The sequence below is a fragment of the Pundamilia nyererei genome, unplaced genomic scaffold (assembly GCF_000239375.1).
Source record: "Pundamilia nyererei isolate P.nyererei 1_Seehausen unplaced genomic scaffold, PunNye1.0 scaffold00069, whole genome shotgun sequence".
Classification (NCBI taxonomy): Eukaryota; Metazoa; Chordata; class Actinopteri; order Cichliformes; family Cichlidae; genus Pundamilia; species Pundamilia nyererei.
Window position 1 is genome coordinate 1,786,681 of NW_005187470.1, and position 18,964 is coordinate 1,805,644.

The 18,964-nt window shown below is 39.2% G+C and overlaps 3 protein-coding genes across 3 annotated transcripts; 1 reads left to right on the plus strand and 2 right to left on the minus strand.

Moving 5' to 3' along the window:
• Positions 1-423: 423 nt before the first annotated feature.
• LOC102201913 (leucine-rich repeat, immunoglobulin-like domain and transmembrane domain-containing protein 2) lies at positions 424-3,496 on the minus strand. Its single transcript, XM_005736455.2, has 3 exons — positions 3,344-3,496; positions 2,345-3,126; positions 424-2,139 (listed from the first exon to the last, which is right to left on the minus strand). The coding sequence occupies exons 1-3, from the start codon at positions 3,451-3,453 to the stop codon at positions 1,352-1,354; spliced, it is 1,680 nt and encodes a 559-aa protein (XP_005736512.1). The 5' UTR covers positions 3,454-3,496; the 3' UTR covers positions 424-1,351.
• A 1,001-nt stretch (positions 3,497-4,497) lies between these two features.
• On the minus strand, positions 4,498-8,493 carry lrit1b (leucine-rich repeat, immunoglobulin-like and transmembrane domains 1b). Its single transcript, XM_005736456.1, has 4 exons — positions 7,579-8,493; positions 6,802-7,262; positions 6,254-6,559; positions 4,498-6,118 (listed from the first exon to the last, which is right to left on the minus strand). Exons 1-4 carry the CDS (start codon positions 7,698-7,700, stop codon positions 5,040-5,042), a joined length of 1,968 nt encoding a protein of 655 aa, XP_005736513.1. The 5' UTR covers positions 7,701-8,493; the 3' UTR covers positions 4,498-5,039.
• Positions 8,494-12,044: 3,551 nt separating this feature from the next.
• On the plus strand, positions 12,045-18,250 carry rgrb (retinal G protein coupled receptor b). The gene is made up of 7 exons (XM_005736457.2): positions 12,045-12,431; positions 12,730-12,886; positions 14,383-14,504; positions 14,934-15,087; positions 15,223-15,340; positions 17,397-17,510; positions 17,755-18,250. Exons 1-7 carry the CDS (start codon positions 12,356-12,358, stop codon positions 17,893-17,895), a joined length of 882 nt encoding a protein of 293 aa, XP_005736514.1. The 5' UTR covers positions 12,045-12,355; the 3' UTR covers positions 17,896-18,250.
• The last annotated feature ends 714 nt before the right edge of the window (positions 18,251-18,964 follow it).

Below are 18,964 nucleotides of genomic sequence, written 5' to 3' on the forward strand. Positions count from 1 at the left end.
AAAAAATACAAATCACAAAGTTTCTATAGCTTGGACAAGTACTAGCTGCTATAATGAACGTACATTAGGGTTCCCATTGTTCTTCTAAAATAAGAAAAACCTTCACTAAAATTGATCAAAGCTGAATTAACCTTGTTTTTTTTATTTAGAAATACATTTATTTGGAATAATTTGCTATACTGAAAGAAACAGGTAACAAAAAAGAAGAAGAAAAAGAAAAGTCAGCATTACATAACTTTTCCAATCTTTTACTACTACTGTCCCTACTTTTCATATAACATCACTTTCTTTTTAACTGGGCTGTACATATTATATTAAATAAATGTATTAATCAATTAATCACCTTTCGGTGATTAACTTCTTGAAACAACTATGTCTGGAAAAAGTACTATATATTAATATATTACCTAAATAATAGCATTTTTCAATTGTTTTATTTATCTATTAAAACATAAAATTATTATAACATGCAGTAACTGATGCACATGTAAAAATCATGTGAAAATACAGTCACCGTGTGGACACAATCAGCTCAGAGGCATTAAATGGAAATATCATGTTCTGCTGACTAGGATTCAGATAGAAAATCACTTTAATCTGCTTAGCAGTGTATGTATAAATTCATGGGAAAATACAGCTTACGTAACAAATCCTCTGAGTGATTGTGATAAAAAAAATCTGAGTATGTCTCAGCATTTGTCTTTGACTTCTTTTTAATCCACATCAAACGCATTTCATTCAGTCATAATAAATCTGCAGTCCTTAAGAGAAAACACAAAAAGATTAAAAACATTTTCAAGACAAAGTAAATCAAAGCAGGCCAGAAACACACGTACAATCCACAACATCATATTGCAGTACTGCATGATAACTTAATTACACACGATTAATTTTTTTATTTCACAAAGTGACACTAAAAGAGAAAATAAACCCTCCATTTAACAAGGAAGAAAGGCATCTCCATTTTCAGGTGACAGCTTGCAATATACATACATTCAAAGTGGATGTGTGCGTCTGAGTTTATATAAGCAGCAAAGTCAAAAAGAGGAATTATAACAAAAGTCCAACACTGAAAGGGAAAACATGTTTACCCCATGAACAAATGTGTTACTTTACCACATAATATATGTACAATTCAAATTTTTTTTAAAGTTTTATTTTAATGTTTTTACTTACATGGTCACAAGAGTCTTCAAAGTGTGAACCAGAAAAATAATGGTGCATGTATTTTAGAAAATAGTATACCTAGCTTTGTAATTCAACTGTAAGCCATACATTTAGAGGCACAAACTTAAACTACAAATAAACTTCATGTAGAAATGTATTATGAATGCAGTTCTTGACTTTGATGCTAGTACAGGTAAGCTGCACTTCCTCCTTTGGACTTATCCTCAGACCTCCGTCTCTTTGTTGGCTTTTCCATCGAACTTTTGCACAAAGCTTCATCACTGGTTGCCTGCAGGCTGTCAAAAGTGCCCTGCCTCGCCCCCTCCTGCAGGTTTTCATCATGCATTCTGTGCATCCTCCACAGATCCACAAACCGGTCCACACAGCTGAACCTGGCCTCTGTGGTGCAGGCAATCATGCCAACCGGCACAGCCAGCACCATTGCGCACACAATAACTATAATGTGGATTAACCTTTCTTTCTGCTCCATCTCACTAATGTCACTTCCTGTTACAAACACAATGCACTGACCTTCCCTTGGTGGGTGGTTCTTCAGGGTCACACACACCTCGTATTTGGTGACAGGAAGCAGATTACTGACCGAGTAACTGTTGATGCCCAGGCCAATGTAGATCATTTCCTTCTTTGGTGAATCATATTTGCCAAAGTGGATGGTGAACCAAGTTTCTGCAGGATTTTCAGTTGCTGCGTGCCACTCTAAGGTAATTCCATAAACTGTCTGTTTGGCTATGTGTATTTCAATGTAGGCATTCTCCTCAGATGACAACATAGGGACAGGCGGGAGGAGAGGAAGGGAGGAATCAGAAGAGGCGATGTTAACTGTAATGTTGACAGAGGAGTTGCCAATGAAATTGTTGGCCGTGCAGGTGTAGAGTCCTCGGTCTGCCAGATGAAGAGAGGGGATCAGGAGCTGGGAAGAGAAGGTCTCCTCATCGATGTTTGTCTGTGATGCTGCAAGGTGAAAACAGCATCAGAGCAAATCACAGGATTTTTTTCATCTGGTAATGACATGCTCAGGTATTCTGATATTATGCAGTAAGTATTGTCTCTTTCAAAACACTGCAGCCTGGGAGTTCACTATATATACTTCGCTAAGTGCTCCAACAGCAGGATCACAACAATTTAATGGATGGTAGTGATTAAAAAAAAATCTTACCAACAAATCCTCTTATAATCTTCAGACTGTACATCCACTGAATGGTCGGCTCTGGCCTGCCCTTCACTAAGCATGTTAGGGTTGCATTTGCTCCCAGAGGTAAAGTGATGTTGGTTTCTGGGGCAGAGGTCACTGGCCTCATGCATGATTTTAACTGAATCTCGTGGAAAAACTTGTGAGCTTTGAGAGCTGGACCTGAACACATCAGATAAGAGTTCATCAGGATGATGGGAGGGCTGACTGCCCTGGTGAACTCCACAAAGCCTTTGAGGCGGCAGTCACACAACCAGGGATTATCATGCAGCCCCAAAACCACATTTGACACCATCCCTTCTTTTGCCCAGGCTTTCTCAGCTATTTGAAAAAGGGGCCAATTAATGAAGACTTCTTTTGCTATGACACTAAGCTGATTGAAGGATAAATCTAAGTAGGTCAGTGCAGGTAAATATCTCAGAGCATGTTCGGGTAGCACATCCAGGTGATTGTGTTTTAGGTCCAAAATCTTGAGTTTTGGTGTATCCTGAAATGCTGTCCATGGTACTGAAATCAGCTTGTTCCCTTGTAGCCTTAGCTCAGTCAAGTTAGCGAGCCTCTCTAGGCTTTTCATGTTCATCAGAGCGATCTCATTAAAATTTAGCCAGAGGAACTCCAAGGCAGGCACTTTTGAGAAGGATCCTCGAGGTAACTCAGTCAGATGGGATTTTTCAATTCGGATTTTAATGAAATCATGTGGGATGTCCACTGGGATTTCTCCCATGGAGGTTTCCATACATAGCAAAGACCTAAAATAACAGACAAGAAAATTTGTGCTATACAAAGATACTGGTGTAGTACACTTAGCTTAAACGCAAATTTTGGATAGTGTTTATTTGGGCATTTCACACTAGTCATGCTATAAGTAATGTTTATTGTAGCACGTAACTTATTCAAAAGAGGACAGACTCATAGCAAATATACAACCGAGCTTTACAATGTAGCATATTTTTAGTGGCCACTTACCTTCCTAAGATATCATCTGTGCAGGAGCAACCGAACAAACAAGTTGACGATCCAAAAGAGATGAACTGGAATACCAAAGTGATATGCAATGTGACATAAAAGGCGTCCATGATCCTAGACACGCATATGAAATAGGCCTGTCAGGGCAGGACATGCTCATGGGCTGCGTGAAAGAAAGCCCATTACCTTAATCTCCCTTGACGTAACCCTTAAGAGGCCAAATGACATGAGAGACACAGGTGTATTTATAGCAATGGTCCACTTTTTCTAAACACAATGTTAGATCTTTTCAAAAGGACATAAAGAGTTAACATTCACAAGTGTTTTTCAGTCGAGAGCTATGAGTTCGGCTTGATAGTAGTTCTTGTCTCAGATATGACCCCAAAATGCTTCGCATCAGACTAATTTAATTTATTTGTTCCCCACTAAAGCAGCAGCATTGACATGACAGGAGGCCCATCTGTGTTAAGTGGGCCGGAGCCCGTCAGGCTTAGCAACACTGAGAGGGAGGGCTGCACAGAGACAGAGACAGATGTCTGGAGAGGACTGACCTCAATAATCTAAACACTGTTTGTCTCTCAGGTTGATAAAGGCCAAATCAGCATATACCAAAGCGAGTGCGAAAACAAACATCTACACTATAGCTCTGCAGTTTCACATCCTTTAATACCCACGCTTTTTATACATGCGCATTATAATTTAACAGATAAACAGATTAGCCACGTGTTCAGCATTTCAGGAAATGTCTTTTACATAAGGCATATCATATTCATCGTTTATTGCTACAGTTTGCTTGAATGCTGAGTTAATCATACAGAGACTGTACTAGTAGGTAATTTAGATGCCAATTTAGATGATTTTGATTATGCACCCATAATCAAAATGATAAAGACTGATCCAATGGAAAATATGAATATTAGTCCAAATTTATGCCATTATATGTATCAACTGTAGTGATTCATATATTAATGCTACAAAAACTGCCTCGGATTTGCCTACAGCTGTATTAATTGATTGTATTTACTTAGTTTAAGCATGTTTTGTAGCAGTTTATAGATACAGGGGATACGTGTGGGTGTTTTTAAGGAAAGTAAAGATGTAGGAAAAAAGTAAGCATAAATCAATATAAAAATATTTATTTTTATACAGTACATTCATACATACACATATATTTTAGGTTACAAATATTTACACATTACAAAATGTACTGTATTTCAGGTTTTTCACCCAACAGTAAACCTGGCACATTCACATCATACTGACATATAAAACAGGCTAAATAAACTATTGTTTCCCTAAATACGTGTAGAATAAAGATTTTCACACAAAGCATAAGTTACATCTTAGGAAAAAACAAAGAAAAACGAATGTATTGGGTTTAAGAGAGTTTAGGGCATCGAGAGAGTTTTCTCTTATTCTTAAAAGTGCACGATGAATTTAAAAAAGTTATTTCTACACCACTTGTAAATTTACAACTGCGTTACTGTGTATATTTTCCCTTTTTGTTGTTTCCCACCAAATGAATGGTAGCTTTTACTCCCACAAGGCTGTAATTTATTTGAATAGATCCAGTCCTAAAAGAGTGTCTAAGTGTCCTCTGGATACCCCTTTAAAAAGAGGATCATTTGAATCTTTCTAACAGTGGAGCACGGCGGTGCAAAGTGCATCCTTTGGGAACTGAGGCATAGGTTTGGTTTTAACAGAAGTACTCATTAGGTAGCCCTTCAGTCCTGGCTGTGGCCTCTGAGTCAACACTAGATCTCGCTGAGAGCAGCCTGTTGGATTCGTCAGGATTTAGCCTCGTTAGATACTCGCCTTCCATCCCCTTAGCTTTGGTCCCAGGGCCGAGGGTCTCAAACGTGACGTACGAGTCCTGTATTTCTTTGGATTGCTTCCCCAGCAACTTTTGGCAACGTTTCTTTATTGCCCCACAGCACACAATCAGTGTAAGAGGAACAGCAATCACGCATGCCACCGTTATCACCACCACATTAATGAGCTTCTGAGTGCCACTGGCACTGGCTGCTTCATCGGTTGAGAAGATTACACACTGCTCCTTTTTTGGGATCAGGCCTTTGATGCAAACACAGGCAATGTACTTTGTCTTTGGCACAAGGCCGTCAATTGTGATTCTATTTCTTCCAGAGCCCACATTGATTCGACGCATGTCTCTCTCACCAAATATAGCATATAGGACGCTAAACTCGGTGGTATTTGTGGCTGTAGGGGCTCGCCAGTTCAGAGAGACAGTATGGTCAGTGTCACCAATCACCTTTACAGAACGCACTATCCTTTTCTCAGGAGCTTGCTGTAACGATGAGGCATTGGCCGATAAGTTACTTAAAGCATCCTGTTGCACGTCCAGTGGCTTCTGTGCATCTGAACCTTTGCCTCGTCCCTGAGAAACACCATCAGAGATGCTGTAGCTCTCAATCTCATACTTCCCAGTCACCCCCTTGCCATTAAGAGGTTCAATGATGGGCTGTGCAGCTGTAGATGTAGGTGGAGGAACGTATCTGGCAATAAGCTTTTCCTGGTATGCCGCTCTGCCAATGCCACCATTTTTCTTCCCCCTTGATCTCTTAGAAGTACCACCACCGCCACCTCCTGCTTCTTCTGACCGAAAGGAATCTGTGATCACCAAGGAGATGACAGCGTCTGCCGTGCCCACAAAGTTGGTCGCCTTGCAAACATATTTCCCAGAATCCCGGTAAGAGACAGCAGGCACGCTCAGAATCGACCAAATGATGCCTTCCTTTGAGATCTCTTGCTGAACTGAAAAAACAAAAAGGTAGAGATCCACAGAGATAAGCAGATTGATAAAAAAAAAGAATAACTTTAATGTAATTGACACGTGTGCAGAAATAAATCAAATCTAAGCACATCTGGAACAAATGCAACAAAACTCACCAGTGCCGTTCATTTTCTTGCCATCAGCACGGCTCCAGAACAGCTCTGGGATGGGGACTCCAACTGTGCCGCAACGCAGCAGCACGTTGTTGCCCAGTGAGCTCCGAACACGAGCCACAGCCGTATGCACTCGAGGGCCTTGGCACCTCTGCAGCTCTGCTTCAGTGAAAAGAACCCCTGATAGGCTCTCAGGATCAGCGCATCTTAGTCGAGTGTCAATGAGAGCCACGGAGGACGAGGGGGACTTCTGAAACTGAACCAGATCATAGAGTCGACAGTCACACAGCCACGGGTTATCATGAAGACCTGCAGAGGAATGTATGGAAAGACTTTATTAGTGAAAACAATAAATTAAGTTGTTTTACCCAACACTGAGTCATTTTAAGACCAGACCTGGGATTGAGTATAAATAAACATAATTAGCCTAACAAGTTGACATACTGCACACACAGTATATTTAGACTAATCCCTAACTGAGCTTTAAAGAAGTAGCTCTCATACAAGGCAGATTACAAAGAAATCTTAATACATCAAAGTTCAATCCTCACCAAGTATTAGTTTAGAAGAATCAGCGTCCTGGGGTGGCTTCACACTTAGCCACATTGTGAGAATTTCACCAGGAACGGTTGTGAGACTGTTGCTAGACAAGTCCAGGTAGGTTATGTTCTGTATATACATGATGGCTTCTGCAGGCATGCTGGAGATCTTGTTGTTGTGTAAGTCGAGGAGCCTCAGGTTTGGCATGTCTGTCAGAGACTCCCAGGGGAAGGAGGTAAGGGAGTTGCCATCCAGCCTGAGCTCATTAAGGTTGTAAAGACCCCGGAAACTGTCAGGAGTCAGGGAGTTCAGGGAATTGAAAGACATCCAGAGAAACTCCAGACTGTTGAGGTAGTGGAAGGTGCTGCTAGAAATCCGTGTGATTGCCGTCTTCTCAACGCGGAGCTTTGCCGTGTCGGTTGGGAAATTTTGAGGAACCACAGTGATTTCCGGATCATTGCAAAGAACACTTCTGCAAGAAAATAACAATAAAAAAATATGACTACCTCTACAGAACATGTAGCAGTAACAATATTAAAGATACTTTTAAATTCAAGATGAAAGCATATTTTATTCGTTAGTTTTAAATAAAAACAAGTTTAAAAAGTTCAGTTTATTAAAGAAAAAACGTAGCAAACTATTTTTGAGTTATAAGCACATGGGATTAAGGAACAAATCCAAGTTAATTCCAGCACACGGAGTCACTGAATATAGCAAAGCTATATTCTCACTTTTATGGCAAAGCATAATAATACAATTGTGCTCTGAATTCAATTCACAGAGCTTACCTCGCTTTTGATCCGTCGCTTAGTTTGTGAAAGAAGCAGCTGCACTGGGCAGGACACGGACTGCTCATCAGAGGAAGAAAAACTAAAGCCAAACAAAAAGCTGCAGGAAAATGTCGACTCATTTTGCAAGCTACTGAACACTATGCAACTAAACTACAGTTACAAAGCATGCGCCGCTACTCGGTCTAACAGGACGCGGGATGCATCGTGGTGTTTTGCACGCTCACAGATCCACTCTGCTCCGACTGGTCTGAATCCTGAGATAAAAAGGATAGGCAGGGATTAGAGAAGGACTTGGGTTATTTTCATTCACACGATTAGGCTATTGCTTCCTGGAAGCTGATAGGTTACCGCGTTTTTACTTTCATTCTTAGACATACTTTCCAAGCAATGATTGGGTGGACAGTTATGACACAACTAACTGCAATTATAGGACATAAAGAAGTAGCAGGTGGACGAACTACAATCGCTAAATCTACCATACCTGAGTGAGCATTTGCTTCTTTTTTTCTTCGAATAAAAGGGGAAATATCTGAACACATTTAAAACGTTATTCTTATCTTATCATTTTTATCCATCTCAAGGCTTTCTGCTCCACGTAAATTGACCAAGTTTCACCAAAAACAAACAAACTGAATAAATTCTGATATGAAACAAAGGCGATAAAAACTCCTCTCGATTAGGTTTAAATGTCCTCAAACCGTCGTTTTTGTTAGAAACTTCATTTACAGACTGTAGTTAAATAGTAGCAGTGAGCGACCACTAGATGGCAGTGGGAAGTCACTGAGTGTAAACAATTGTTAAACACTTACACTGCTTGTCTCCGTCCAGATAATCAGTGGGTTTGAATACAATTTTAAAACAGTTTTTCTTATGGAGAGAATTTCTAATCTCTGCAAGACTGCATGAATCTTCTTCCCCCCAAACGAACATTAATAAAAAGTTTGATTTCATCATGCTTTGTGATTTTTTTTCTGTGCTATTAACACATGTACATTCATACATCATCATATGCAGGCTATCTGAGTATGACATACTTTGTGGATGACAGATGTATTGTCACAGTCTGAGGGTTTTTTTTCACAGGTAAAGAGGTTTAAAGACATGGCTGCTCGGCAGGGTTTTCAAATCCTTTAATCCAGTCATCTCTCAGTCTCTTGATAATACAACTTTGTTCCATTTCTTTCAAGAGGGCTGTCCCAGACAGGAAAACCTCCAACCCCGCATCTGTCCCTATAACATTTCCCCATATGACCCCACATCTTGAATTGGGGAGTAAGGCGCATCTTTTAATAATGCCTTTATAGCAATTAAGATTTATTTACAAGAATAAATGATCTATCAACGGGAAAGTGTTATAATAATGAAAAAAACTGATGCAAAATGACATTATTCATTTTTAATTATCAAAAATATACATTTTAAATAAATACAATTATTAATTTAAAAAATATTAAGTCAAAATAGAAGCAATTCTCTACATTATGGAAAAAAACATGTATCGCTTTCACAGGACTCTATGCATAGATTTTTTTTGAAAACAAAAGAATTAAGAAGGCAAGTAGCAGCAAGGGGCTGACAGTCAAACACGGCAGCCTGCACACTAAAGAAATAATAAGACTTCTAAAACAATATCCTTTCGACAGGGAAGGAAAGATATTTGCCAAAATGCACAGTTCATGAAATCCTGTCCTTGACCAGTTCATGAACTCCTCTGTCTACCAAGCAATACAAAGTATTCTACAGTCAAATTTGGGGCCATCTGTCCGACAGCTGAAGCTTGGCTGAAATTGGGTCATGCAGTAGGACAATGATCCCAAGCACAAGAGCAAATCTACAACAGAATGAGTGAAAAAGAAAAGAATCAAGATGCTGCAATAGCCCAGTCAAAGTGAAATGCTGTGTTAGGACCTCAAGAAAGCTGTGAAGAAATTAATGTCTGCAGACCTCAGTGAGCTGAAGCATTGTTTTGAAGAGGGGTGGAATACAATTCCTCCACAATAACATGAGAGATTCATAAAATCACACAGAAAACTATTACTATTATTGTTTATAACGGTGGTTCTACAAGCTCTTGCTCACTGGGTGTTCTTAGTTTTTCACAGGATTGCAGAGTCCTGTGAAAACTTTTATTTTCACATGCCTGAAAGTACAATACCTAAAGTAGGTGCTGTATGTAAACACAGTATATTGGCGCCTGTATGTGCACTGGGGTGGGGGCATTTCCATCTGAGCTGTTTATGAGAAAAACGTAGAAAAAGACCAGTGTCTAGAAAATAGGAGTTATCCCATTTAACTGCTTCCAGTTTTAAATTAGGAAATATATTTTTAAAAATGCTTTCAGTTCCTGGTCATTCGTTCAAATGGAGTTTCAACAATAAAGCCTTTGTTTCATTGCAAAACCAACAGATTATGCTGCAGTAATTAACTATTTGTCAACGGATCAATGTTTAGCCTTTGTAGGGAGTTGTAGCCTTGTGTTTTATACCACAGTTTCATTTGTGTGCGGCTAAACACGACGAATACTCTCTGACTGAGATGATGTTAATTAAACAGTTAAATTAAAGAAAGCTACAGTCCTGATCTCTGGCATTATGTTAAGTCTGGCAGTGCAGGTCATAATGCAGCTGTTGGACTAAAACTTATTCAACCTCAAAACGCTCTTTAGTTACTTCAATGCTCATATTTTAATCCTATTTTCTTCACGCTCAGCCCCAGCAGATTAACAGATTGTGCTATTAAATATTTTGAAATTGAGAAACTGGCATTGCTTTATGTTCCTGAATGGCATCACACTGCTCCACCAGCTTCTAACAAACACCTCGCTTGGCCTTTTGTTGGGATTGAGGGCAGCACACAAATATTCTGCGATGCGATTCAGATGCTCCAACTTGTCAATTTATCTGTGAAATATTGGCATTTTTACCGCCCCCAAATGTTCCAGAGCAGCAGATGCCAGCAGATGACAAGTACACATGTCATAGCTTTTTTTTGTGTGTGGACTGAACACATAGCTTACAGAAAAGACAATATGGACAGTTTAGAAAAGGGTATTATAAGTCCATTGGGACAATTCATTACTTCATAGTTAATGAGGTTGTGGTAATCTGTGGCAAGCTTAGTGGTGCAATCAGACTCTACCCAAATGTTACATTTTAAAAGGTTTAAGCAGCCACAATAGCCAAAGGTAACTTAGGACAGCTGTGACATGGGATGACAACATGCCATGTCACAGATCCTCAAATCCTCGCAAACTGCCTTCTTGAACATGACAGCAAGCACATGACAGCAAGTATCCAAATGGCCTCCACACTCACCAGATCTCAATACAATCACAGACCTTTGGGATGTGGTGGAACAGGATGTAATCCCACACGTGCAACCAATAAATCTGCAACAACTATGATGCTATCTTGTCAATATGGACCACAATCTCTTAGGATTTTTTCCAGTACCGTGCTGAATCTATGCCAAAAGGAAATAAAACAGTTCTGAAGGTAAAAGAGGTCTACTTCCTAAAAGTGATGTGTAGGCTGGTCTGGAAAACATTTCGTTCTTACAGCAGAAAGAAAAGAGATAGCCTGATGTAGTCATGAAAGTGGATACTGGCTCTTGACATTAAGTAACTTACGGTTGTTCCCAAAGTTGCCTGAAAAGCCTCCAATTAATCCAAAACTCAACAGTGACTCCCTGTTAAACCCAGAATTGAATTTAAGATCCTTCTTCTCAGATACAAGGTCTTGAACACCTCCCTTGTTATCGTAACAGAGCACTTGTGATTTTTGAAAAGAGCTAAAAGTAGAATTGGAAAGCCTTCAGCTTTTAGGCTCCTGTGGAGCCAGCTCCCAGTTTTAACTCAGGAGAAAGGCACCTTCTCTACTTTTAAGATTAGTCTGAAAACTTTCCTTTTATGCATATAATAAGTACTTTCCACAATACTTAGTTAACACAAGAAGTCACTTGGATGAGTCATGAAACGTTTCTCCCACTGATAATGCTACATCCAGATGAACAGATTCAACCTTTTTGGACAAGAAAACACACCTTTAGGCTGTTCATATATTTTTAAAAGGAGTTTTTTGGAAACCTGGAATGTAAAGGTCTCTTTTTCTAAAGCACTTTGGGTCAACGTCTGTAATTTGAATATGCTATTTACTATAAATAAAATAGACAGGACGGTCAACACAAAAAGTGCATGTTCGAGGTATATTTTTTTTTTTCATTTGCAAAAATTTCATAGATCCGCCCACCTCTATTCTCCACTCCCCATGTGTTTATACACCATTATTACATTAGTCTGTGCTTCATCTTGTCTTCTTATACCCACCCCAATCGGTGGGGTGAGCCCTAAAGTGCATTTAAGAGTTATCATTGTAACTGTCCAGACTGCCGGTCAAAGTCTGCTTAAGAGTCCAACACTCTTTTAAGTTAAAAGACAACATTTCCCATGTTTCCTTTCTCTTATCGCTTACAAAAGCTGTAGGTTGGTTTCGCCACAGAGTGTTCGGCAATAAACTTTCAGAGCCTTTAGATGACAGAATTGCGCAGAAAACTCGCAAAGTGTTTGCAACCACTCACTTGCAGAACGTGTGCAGGAAGTCTGCTTGTTAGGACATTCTTCGGGGGATTGTAAAGAGGGCTTTGCTAAGATTAGCGCGTTCGTGCTTTTTCACGTGAAAGCACCTTTATAAGGCCTTATTGTGGCACAGACTGTGGGTGGCTACGCTGCAGGAAAACGACTCGTCTTCTTTGCAAAGTCTAATTTGTGTGCTTCATCATGGCAACATATACGTTACCGGAGGGATTCACAGAGTTTGACATGTTTACATTCGGTTCAGCACTCCTTGTTGGCGGTAAGTGAAGCGCGCCGTATGGTTATACAAGAAGGAAGGACCCAGATAACCATGAATAAATTTGGAAGAGCTGTATTTTTAGGGGGATTCCTTGTTTTTGTTTGTTGGGGGGGGAATGCTTGGAGATGAGTTCGATGTTAAAAGTTCCAAACCAAAACTACTTAAATTGCATTTTGTTTGTTTGCACACTTTGTGGGCCAAAAAACCAATAAGATCGGCCATGCAGACAAATCCAGCTAGAGGTTAAATGTGAAACCAAATAATAGAAGCGTAATTTATTCTTTGTTTTCACTTTTAGGGATGCTGGGATTCTTCCTCAATGCCATCAGCATCCTTTCTTTCCTCAGGGTGAGGGAGATGCGCAATCCCAGCAACTTCCTGGTGTTCAACCTTGCTGTAGCTGACCTCAGTTTGAATATTAATGGACTCACTGCAGCCTATGCAAGCTATCTCAGGTAACAAACAGGGCATGCTCTGTTAGAAATGTATTTTCTGGCCTTCTACAGTCACTTTATATCTGAATCTTTCAGCAGAAGTTTTCATATTAAGCTGTCCAGCACAAGATGACTAAGTCTCGGGGTTTCATAATCCAATCCACAATCTACTTTGTTCACATTTGGCAAGAAAATATGTTGAAAGTGACCAAACAGCCCAAAGTTTATAAAACTTAATGTGCACTGATGTTGTGAGACATTTCCAGCTTGACCTATTAAGAAAGCTGATTTTTCCTTAAAATTATTATGTAAAGTGTTACGCAAGACAGTTGTTTTTGTACAAACTACAGTGGGGGGTTTTAATTAATACATTTATTTAAGTAAAATCAACTTGGTTTTTGCATTTCTCTTCTCATTTTTTGCTTATTGTAAAAATGTCCACGTGTTTAATTGGAATCCAGTTATCAAGCTAACCACTTTTTCAAATTTTAGAATCAATTGTTTAAGTTTAAGTGGGATCATTTGTAAGTACACCTTCATGAACCCAGCAACCCACTGCACTCGTAGTGTCACAGCTATCATAAAATGAAGTTAAACTTTATTTAGTTTGTGCAGTTGAACATAATGAAACACAAAAACAACAACTTATTATGATACAGATGTGTATACTGACCCATCATATGATATTTCATATGCTTGTTGTCTGCTGCTTTTAATATGTGGCAAAGCATCCATCCATTCACAATTCAAAGACTTCTCCTTCTAGAGAATCGATCCTATTTTAGTGACACGTGCATACAACGATAACCTATTGATGCTTCACCCAAATTCTGCTCAAGGTCAGAGACACATTTGGTGTTACATTGGGACTTTTCCATTTTCACAACATAAGCTTTATGGATTTTATTTACAGTTTGAATTTAGTGTGCAAAAAATGATACAGAAAACTGCATGAAATACCAAATGAGGTGATAGCTTGACTTTTTGCTTTGCCTCACATGTGCCCTACATGGTGATAATGACGTTATTGTTCATAATTATGGAGGGAGTGATCCTACTGGTTGACTCCCAGTTAGGGCCTTTCTGTCACCACTGTCTTAACATCAGTGATATGGTCACATATATTTATGCCGTTTACTGCATGGCGATGGTTACTGCTGACCATGTAGTCATAACACTCCTCAACTTAAACACTTTTATTTTGTGTTGATCTACATTAATATGTCCTGTATATGACTATTTGTGAAACTTTTTGACTTCTTTCAATTTAAATTCTCATTAGAGAACTCAATGACGAAAAAACTTTTTGTGCTTCACAAATTACAACAACCTATGAATTATGATGGGTTGTGATCAGAATAGCCTCCACATCAATGAGTTTCTGGTTATTTTATTTTATTTTATTGAGCTGTATACCTTTATACCTAAGTAGTTTGTTTTTATATATAAGTTTGTGTAACTTTAGGTGCATTTTTCTGCAAGTTGTAGTATGACACATGTTTCTTTGTCTTCTTCAGATACTGGCCATTTGGTCAAGATGGTTGTGCCTATCATGGTTTCCAGGGGATGATAGCCATACTGGCATCCATCAGTTTCTTAGCTGCAATCGCTTGGGATAGATATCACCAGTACTGCACCAGTGAGTAAAGGCACTACAAATAGGTGTTCAAAATGTTAGTTAATGCAGTTTTATACACAATTGAAATGAGATATTCAGAGAAAGTCAGTCTTAAAAAAAACTGAAACATGCATATTTTATCTGCCCCTGGGAAATGGTATAACTTTTTATTTATTCATTTTTTGTTTCATGTTGGGCAGGGGATAAGCCGCTTTATAAGCCGCTTTGTAAACCATGTGGAGCAACTCTTAAACGTTTACATTTGATATTTCTTCATGTTTTTGTCAACTGAATCGACTTTATATTTTGTCGGCGATAACCTTGTGATATTTAGTCAACTTAAAATAAAAGCATTTCCCAAAATAAGACTAAAACTAAGTTATGCTCACGTCAAAAGTTTGTGACTAAAACTAAATCAGATTTTTCTGTTAAAAAATGAACACTGTGTAGGACAGAAGCTTTTCTGGACCACATCTATCACGATCAGCAGCATCATCTGGATTCTCTCCATCTTCTGGTCTGCTGTTCCTCTACTGGGATGGGGCGTCTATGACTTTGAGCCCATGAGGACGTGCTGCACGCTGGACTACACCAAAGGGGACAGGTAAATGTGTAAATATTAAAAGATAATCTTACCATGAACAATAGTTTTCTGTTTTTGTAGCTGCCAGTTCACATGGAAAACAGATACATAGACTTTTACAGCTGTTGCTGTTGTTCATGGTTATTTTTCTAACAGGGACTACATCACCTACATGCTAAGTCTGGTGGTGCTCTACCTGATGCTCCCAGCTTTTAACATGTACTCGTGTTATGATTTGATCTACAAGCATTTCAAGAAGATCCATCACCACCGGGTAATACATGCTGCATTCTTACTAAAAATCATTGTGTATTAGCACATCCAATTGTGCCTTCAAAATATTTTGTTTTGTTAAGTATTGGACAGTCGTACAAAAGAGTCTGATCACTGGCTGTGTAGAAGAAAGCAGCTTAAATGTTATTTTGCTCTAATCAAAGGGGCTCTAATCAAACCACGAGTTTAAGAAGATTAATTTTACACATAATGAAACACAACCTTTAAACCTGCTGGTGAGTGCTTTTCTTTTTCTTCTTTATTTTATTTAATCTTTAACAGGCTTATCATTTCTCCATTCTTCTATTTGCATGCCACTCTTTATTGTAGTTTTTTTATGCTGAGCATAGAAGTGAAACCGGTTGCAATATTAGGGCCATTGTAGGTAAAAATAGTCATTATTATTATTAAAGCACTCAGGTACAAAAGGATAATAAACTCAGGCAAAAAAGTAATTTCCAAGAATAAGGTTATGAATAAAATAAAATAAAAACAGGGCAATTTACAGAGGAAAAGTCAAGAAAAACATTCTCTGAAAAAATATTCTGTATTTATTTATTTTTTCTGTTAATTTCCAAAATTGTATTATTTTGCTTAAAGTCCACAGACAATGAACTGAAGCAAAATTGTAAAGAAGAAAATCCTCCAAAAATGTGAGATAATGATTCATTTGTATAGAAAATGAAAATTATGGCTTGATAAAGGCACGGCACTTATCTTAGACAGCAGTCTAAGCAAATAAGCCCAGATTTCCCTCACCCTAGCCACTTCCTCCTGCCCATCTAGGGGTATCAAGCCCAGAAAACCTCACCTAGGAGGTGTCCGGGAGGCATCCTAGTCTGCCCAAACCACCTCAACCGGCTCCCTTTGATGTGGAGGTGCTGCGGCTCTATTCCAAATCCCTGTTGAATGATCAAGCTCCTCACCAACCCTGAGAGAAAGCTCAGAGGGCAGCCCTGGCATTGTCCAACACTAATCAGAATTAAGTCCGACTTACACTTGGTCAGCATTCTGGTGGAGTGCTGGAGAGGGTTTCACCAAGGGACTCTAAGAAGGCTGGGTCCTCTGAACTGTCATTTGGCATATAGGCACAAACAACGGTCTGGATCTAATCTAAACCCCAAAACACAGGCAGCAAAAAACAGGGATACAAGTATAACAAACAACATTAAGCCTGACCATAGCTTCTCACCGAAACTCCAGAATGGAACAGAGTCAAACCCCTCAGTGAGAAGGAAACTGGTTCCATACCCCAAGTTGTACATTGAGTGAGTCAGACTATATCTATATCAGCTTGGACTCGTCCCTCATAAGTGAGGTGATATTGAATCTACCACAAACCAGTTTTGGAAGCCAGGGATCAGAGTACCAGGACCTCTGCTCTGACTGCTAGTCAATCCACTAAGCACTGAACACCTCCTGTGGGCCCCTCCTGTGGATGGTCAACAGGAGGATGGACCTATGTTGCTTTTTCAAGCTGACACCAGCTGGGCCCCATGGCTTAAGGCCTGGCCATCAGACAATTGTCCTCGAGACTGTACCCCAGGCCTGGCTCCAGGGTAGGACCCCAGTAACCCTATCCCGGGCAGAGAGCACTGGACCCCTGGATTGTTACGCTGCATAGGTTATGTGTACCACTGTTTTGTCATAGGTAAGGAGTCAGACAATCTGCCATGGCAGACCTTACCAGAGCAAATTGCCCCAACCACATAGCTCCTAGATCAATGGGAAACACAAACCCCTCCACCGTGATAAGGTGGCGATTCATGCAGGGGATCTCAAAAAGATGGCAATCATAAGTTGGAATGTCTGAAAAGCAACCCATGTAAGGCTCTGAGTTGGTTTCCATCCTATTCAAGTGTGATCTGTTACCTTGTGTTGACCACATACTTTTGGTCACGAAACCACTGAAATGCATCTCTACTTCATCTCTTGTTTCAGCAACTACACATAAGCTTGATAAGATCATTATCACTATCATTATTAGACTTATTGTGACACACTCTTTCCGATTTTGAAGCCTTGTTGTGTCTAACACAATGGACTTTATTTTACAGTTTAACACCAGTTTGCCTGTGAGGGTACTGCTGATGTGCTGGGGCCCATATGTCATCATGTGTGTCTATGCCTGCTTTGACAATGTGAAGCTCGTCTCTCCAAAGCTAAGAATGGTATGTATTTATTTTGTTTTTTGCAACCTAACACTATGTGAAAATGAAACAGTTAAACACCTCTTTCTTCTTCTTATTGTTGACTTTTAGTTTAACAGTTTCTTAGTTGCAGTTTCAGTCATCATTCTTGTGACTTATTCCACAAGCAAGACAATGAAAGGAGTCAATCATTTTAATGTCACACTTGCCATAGTATGTGAGACAACTTAAACCTTTGCTTTTTTGTGTGCCTTTTCCCTTGTAGATGCTTCCAGTTATTGCAAAGACAAATCCTATATTTAACGCTCTCCTCTACTCATTTGGAAATGAGTTCTACCGAAGGGGAGTTTGGCATTTCCTCACTGGACAGAAGATTGTTGAACCAGATATTAAGAAGTCAAAGTAAAAGAAAACCCAGTAAAATCGGGCAAAAATCCAAGATCATCAACTGCTTTCATGATAGGTTCCTCATTCAAACGTAGTAGGATGTTTTGAAATAAACATTGCCAGGTCAGAGATGTACAGTTGTGTTATTTTCATATTTCATATTTGTACAGTACATGACATTACAGGACGGTCTGTTTGCTTGGAGCCACCATACCTCATGTTGGACTTAGCTCAATCAACAAAAAAACATGCTGCAGGTAATCTGACCATTTTAAATGTTCATGCATTCTTTCTTTCAGCAGCTTGACTTTAACCTGCACTGCTCAAGCATCCACGTGAATCCACTGACAATAAACACAGATGTTGCTCCTCTACTGCTGTTTGCGCTTTCTATTTTAATCCGATTAATGGAGATGCTTGTAAGCAAGAAGCCTAATTGCTGCAAGCAGAAATGTGCCTTTTATCACATGTCAGTGTCAAATCTAAAGTATTTTAATAAGCAGATTATTTAATAGTGGTTTTGTTTTGTAGACAGCTAAATAATACAGCCCCTCTGTACAGTGAGGAAATATTTACTGTGTTAAGCCCGTTGCGCAATTAAGCTCCTTCTTAGGCGACGTGGACTTAATCTCATTTCAGGTACTTGTCTAAATTAGGGAATGCATACACTAAACTACACAGAGTTTGGTAGCGTTTTGTCTTCATTTCATATTAACTTACACTGAGCTAAATTTGATGACATATTCAGATATATTTAAACATATTTAACAATTTTGTTTTTACTTTTCAGTGCGCCGAATAGTTCTAAAACAAATGCTGTAGTTTTTTTAGTAAATAAGCAAACGTTTGCATTTTCTGTCTGCATGCACATGAATAGATGCTTCAGAGCAGGAACACATAATCCTACCTGTAACAGATTAAATGAGTGATTTTTTTTTGCAGTTACCCATAAGCTATATTGGCTTAGCAATTTCATAATACCAGCAATGAAATGTCTTTGTGGGTTGAGTTACTAAGCCACGTATATTCCAAAGATCACCACAGAAGGGGCACATACTGTAGAGCAGGGCTGTCAAACATAAGGCCTG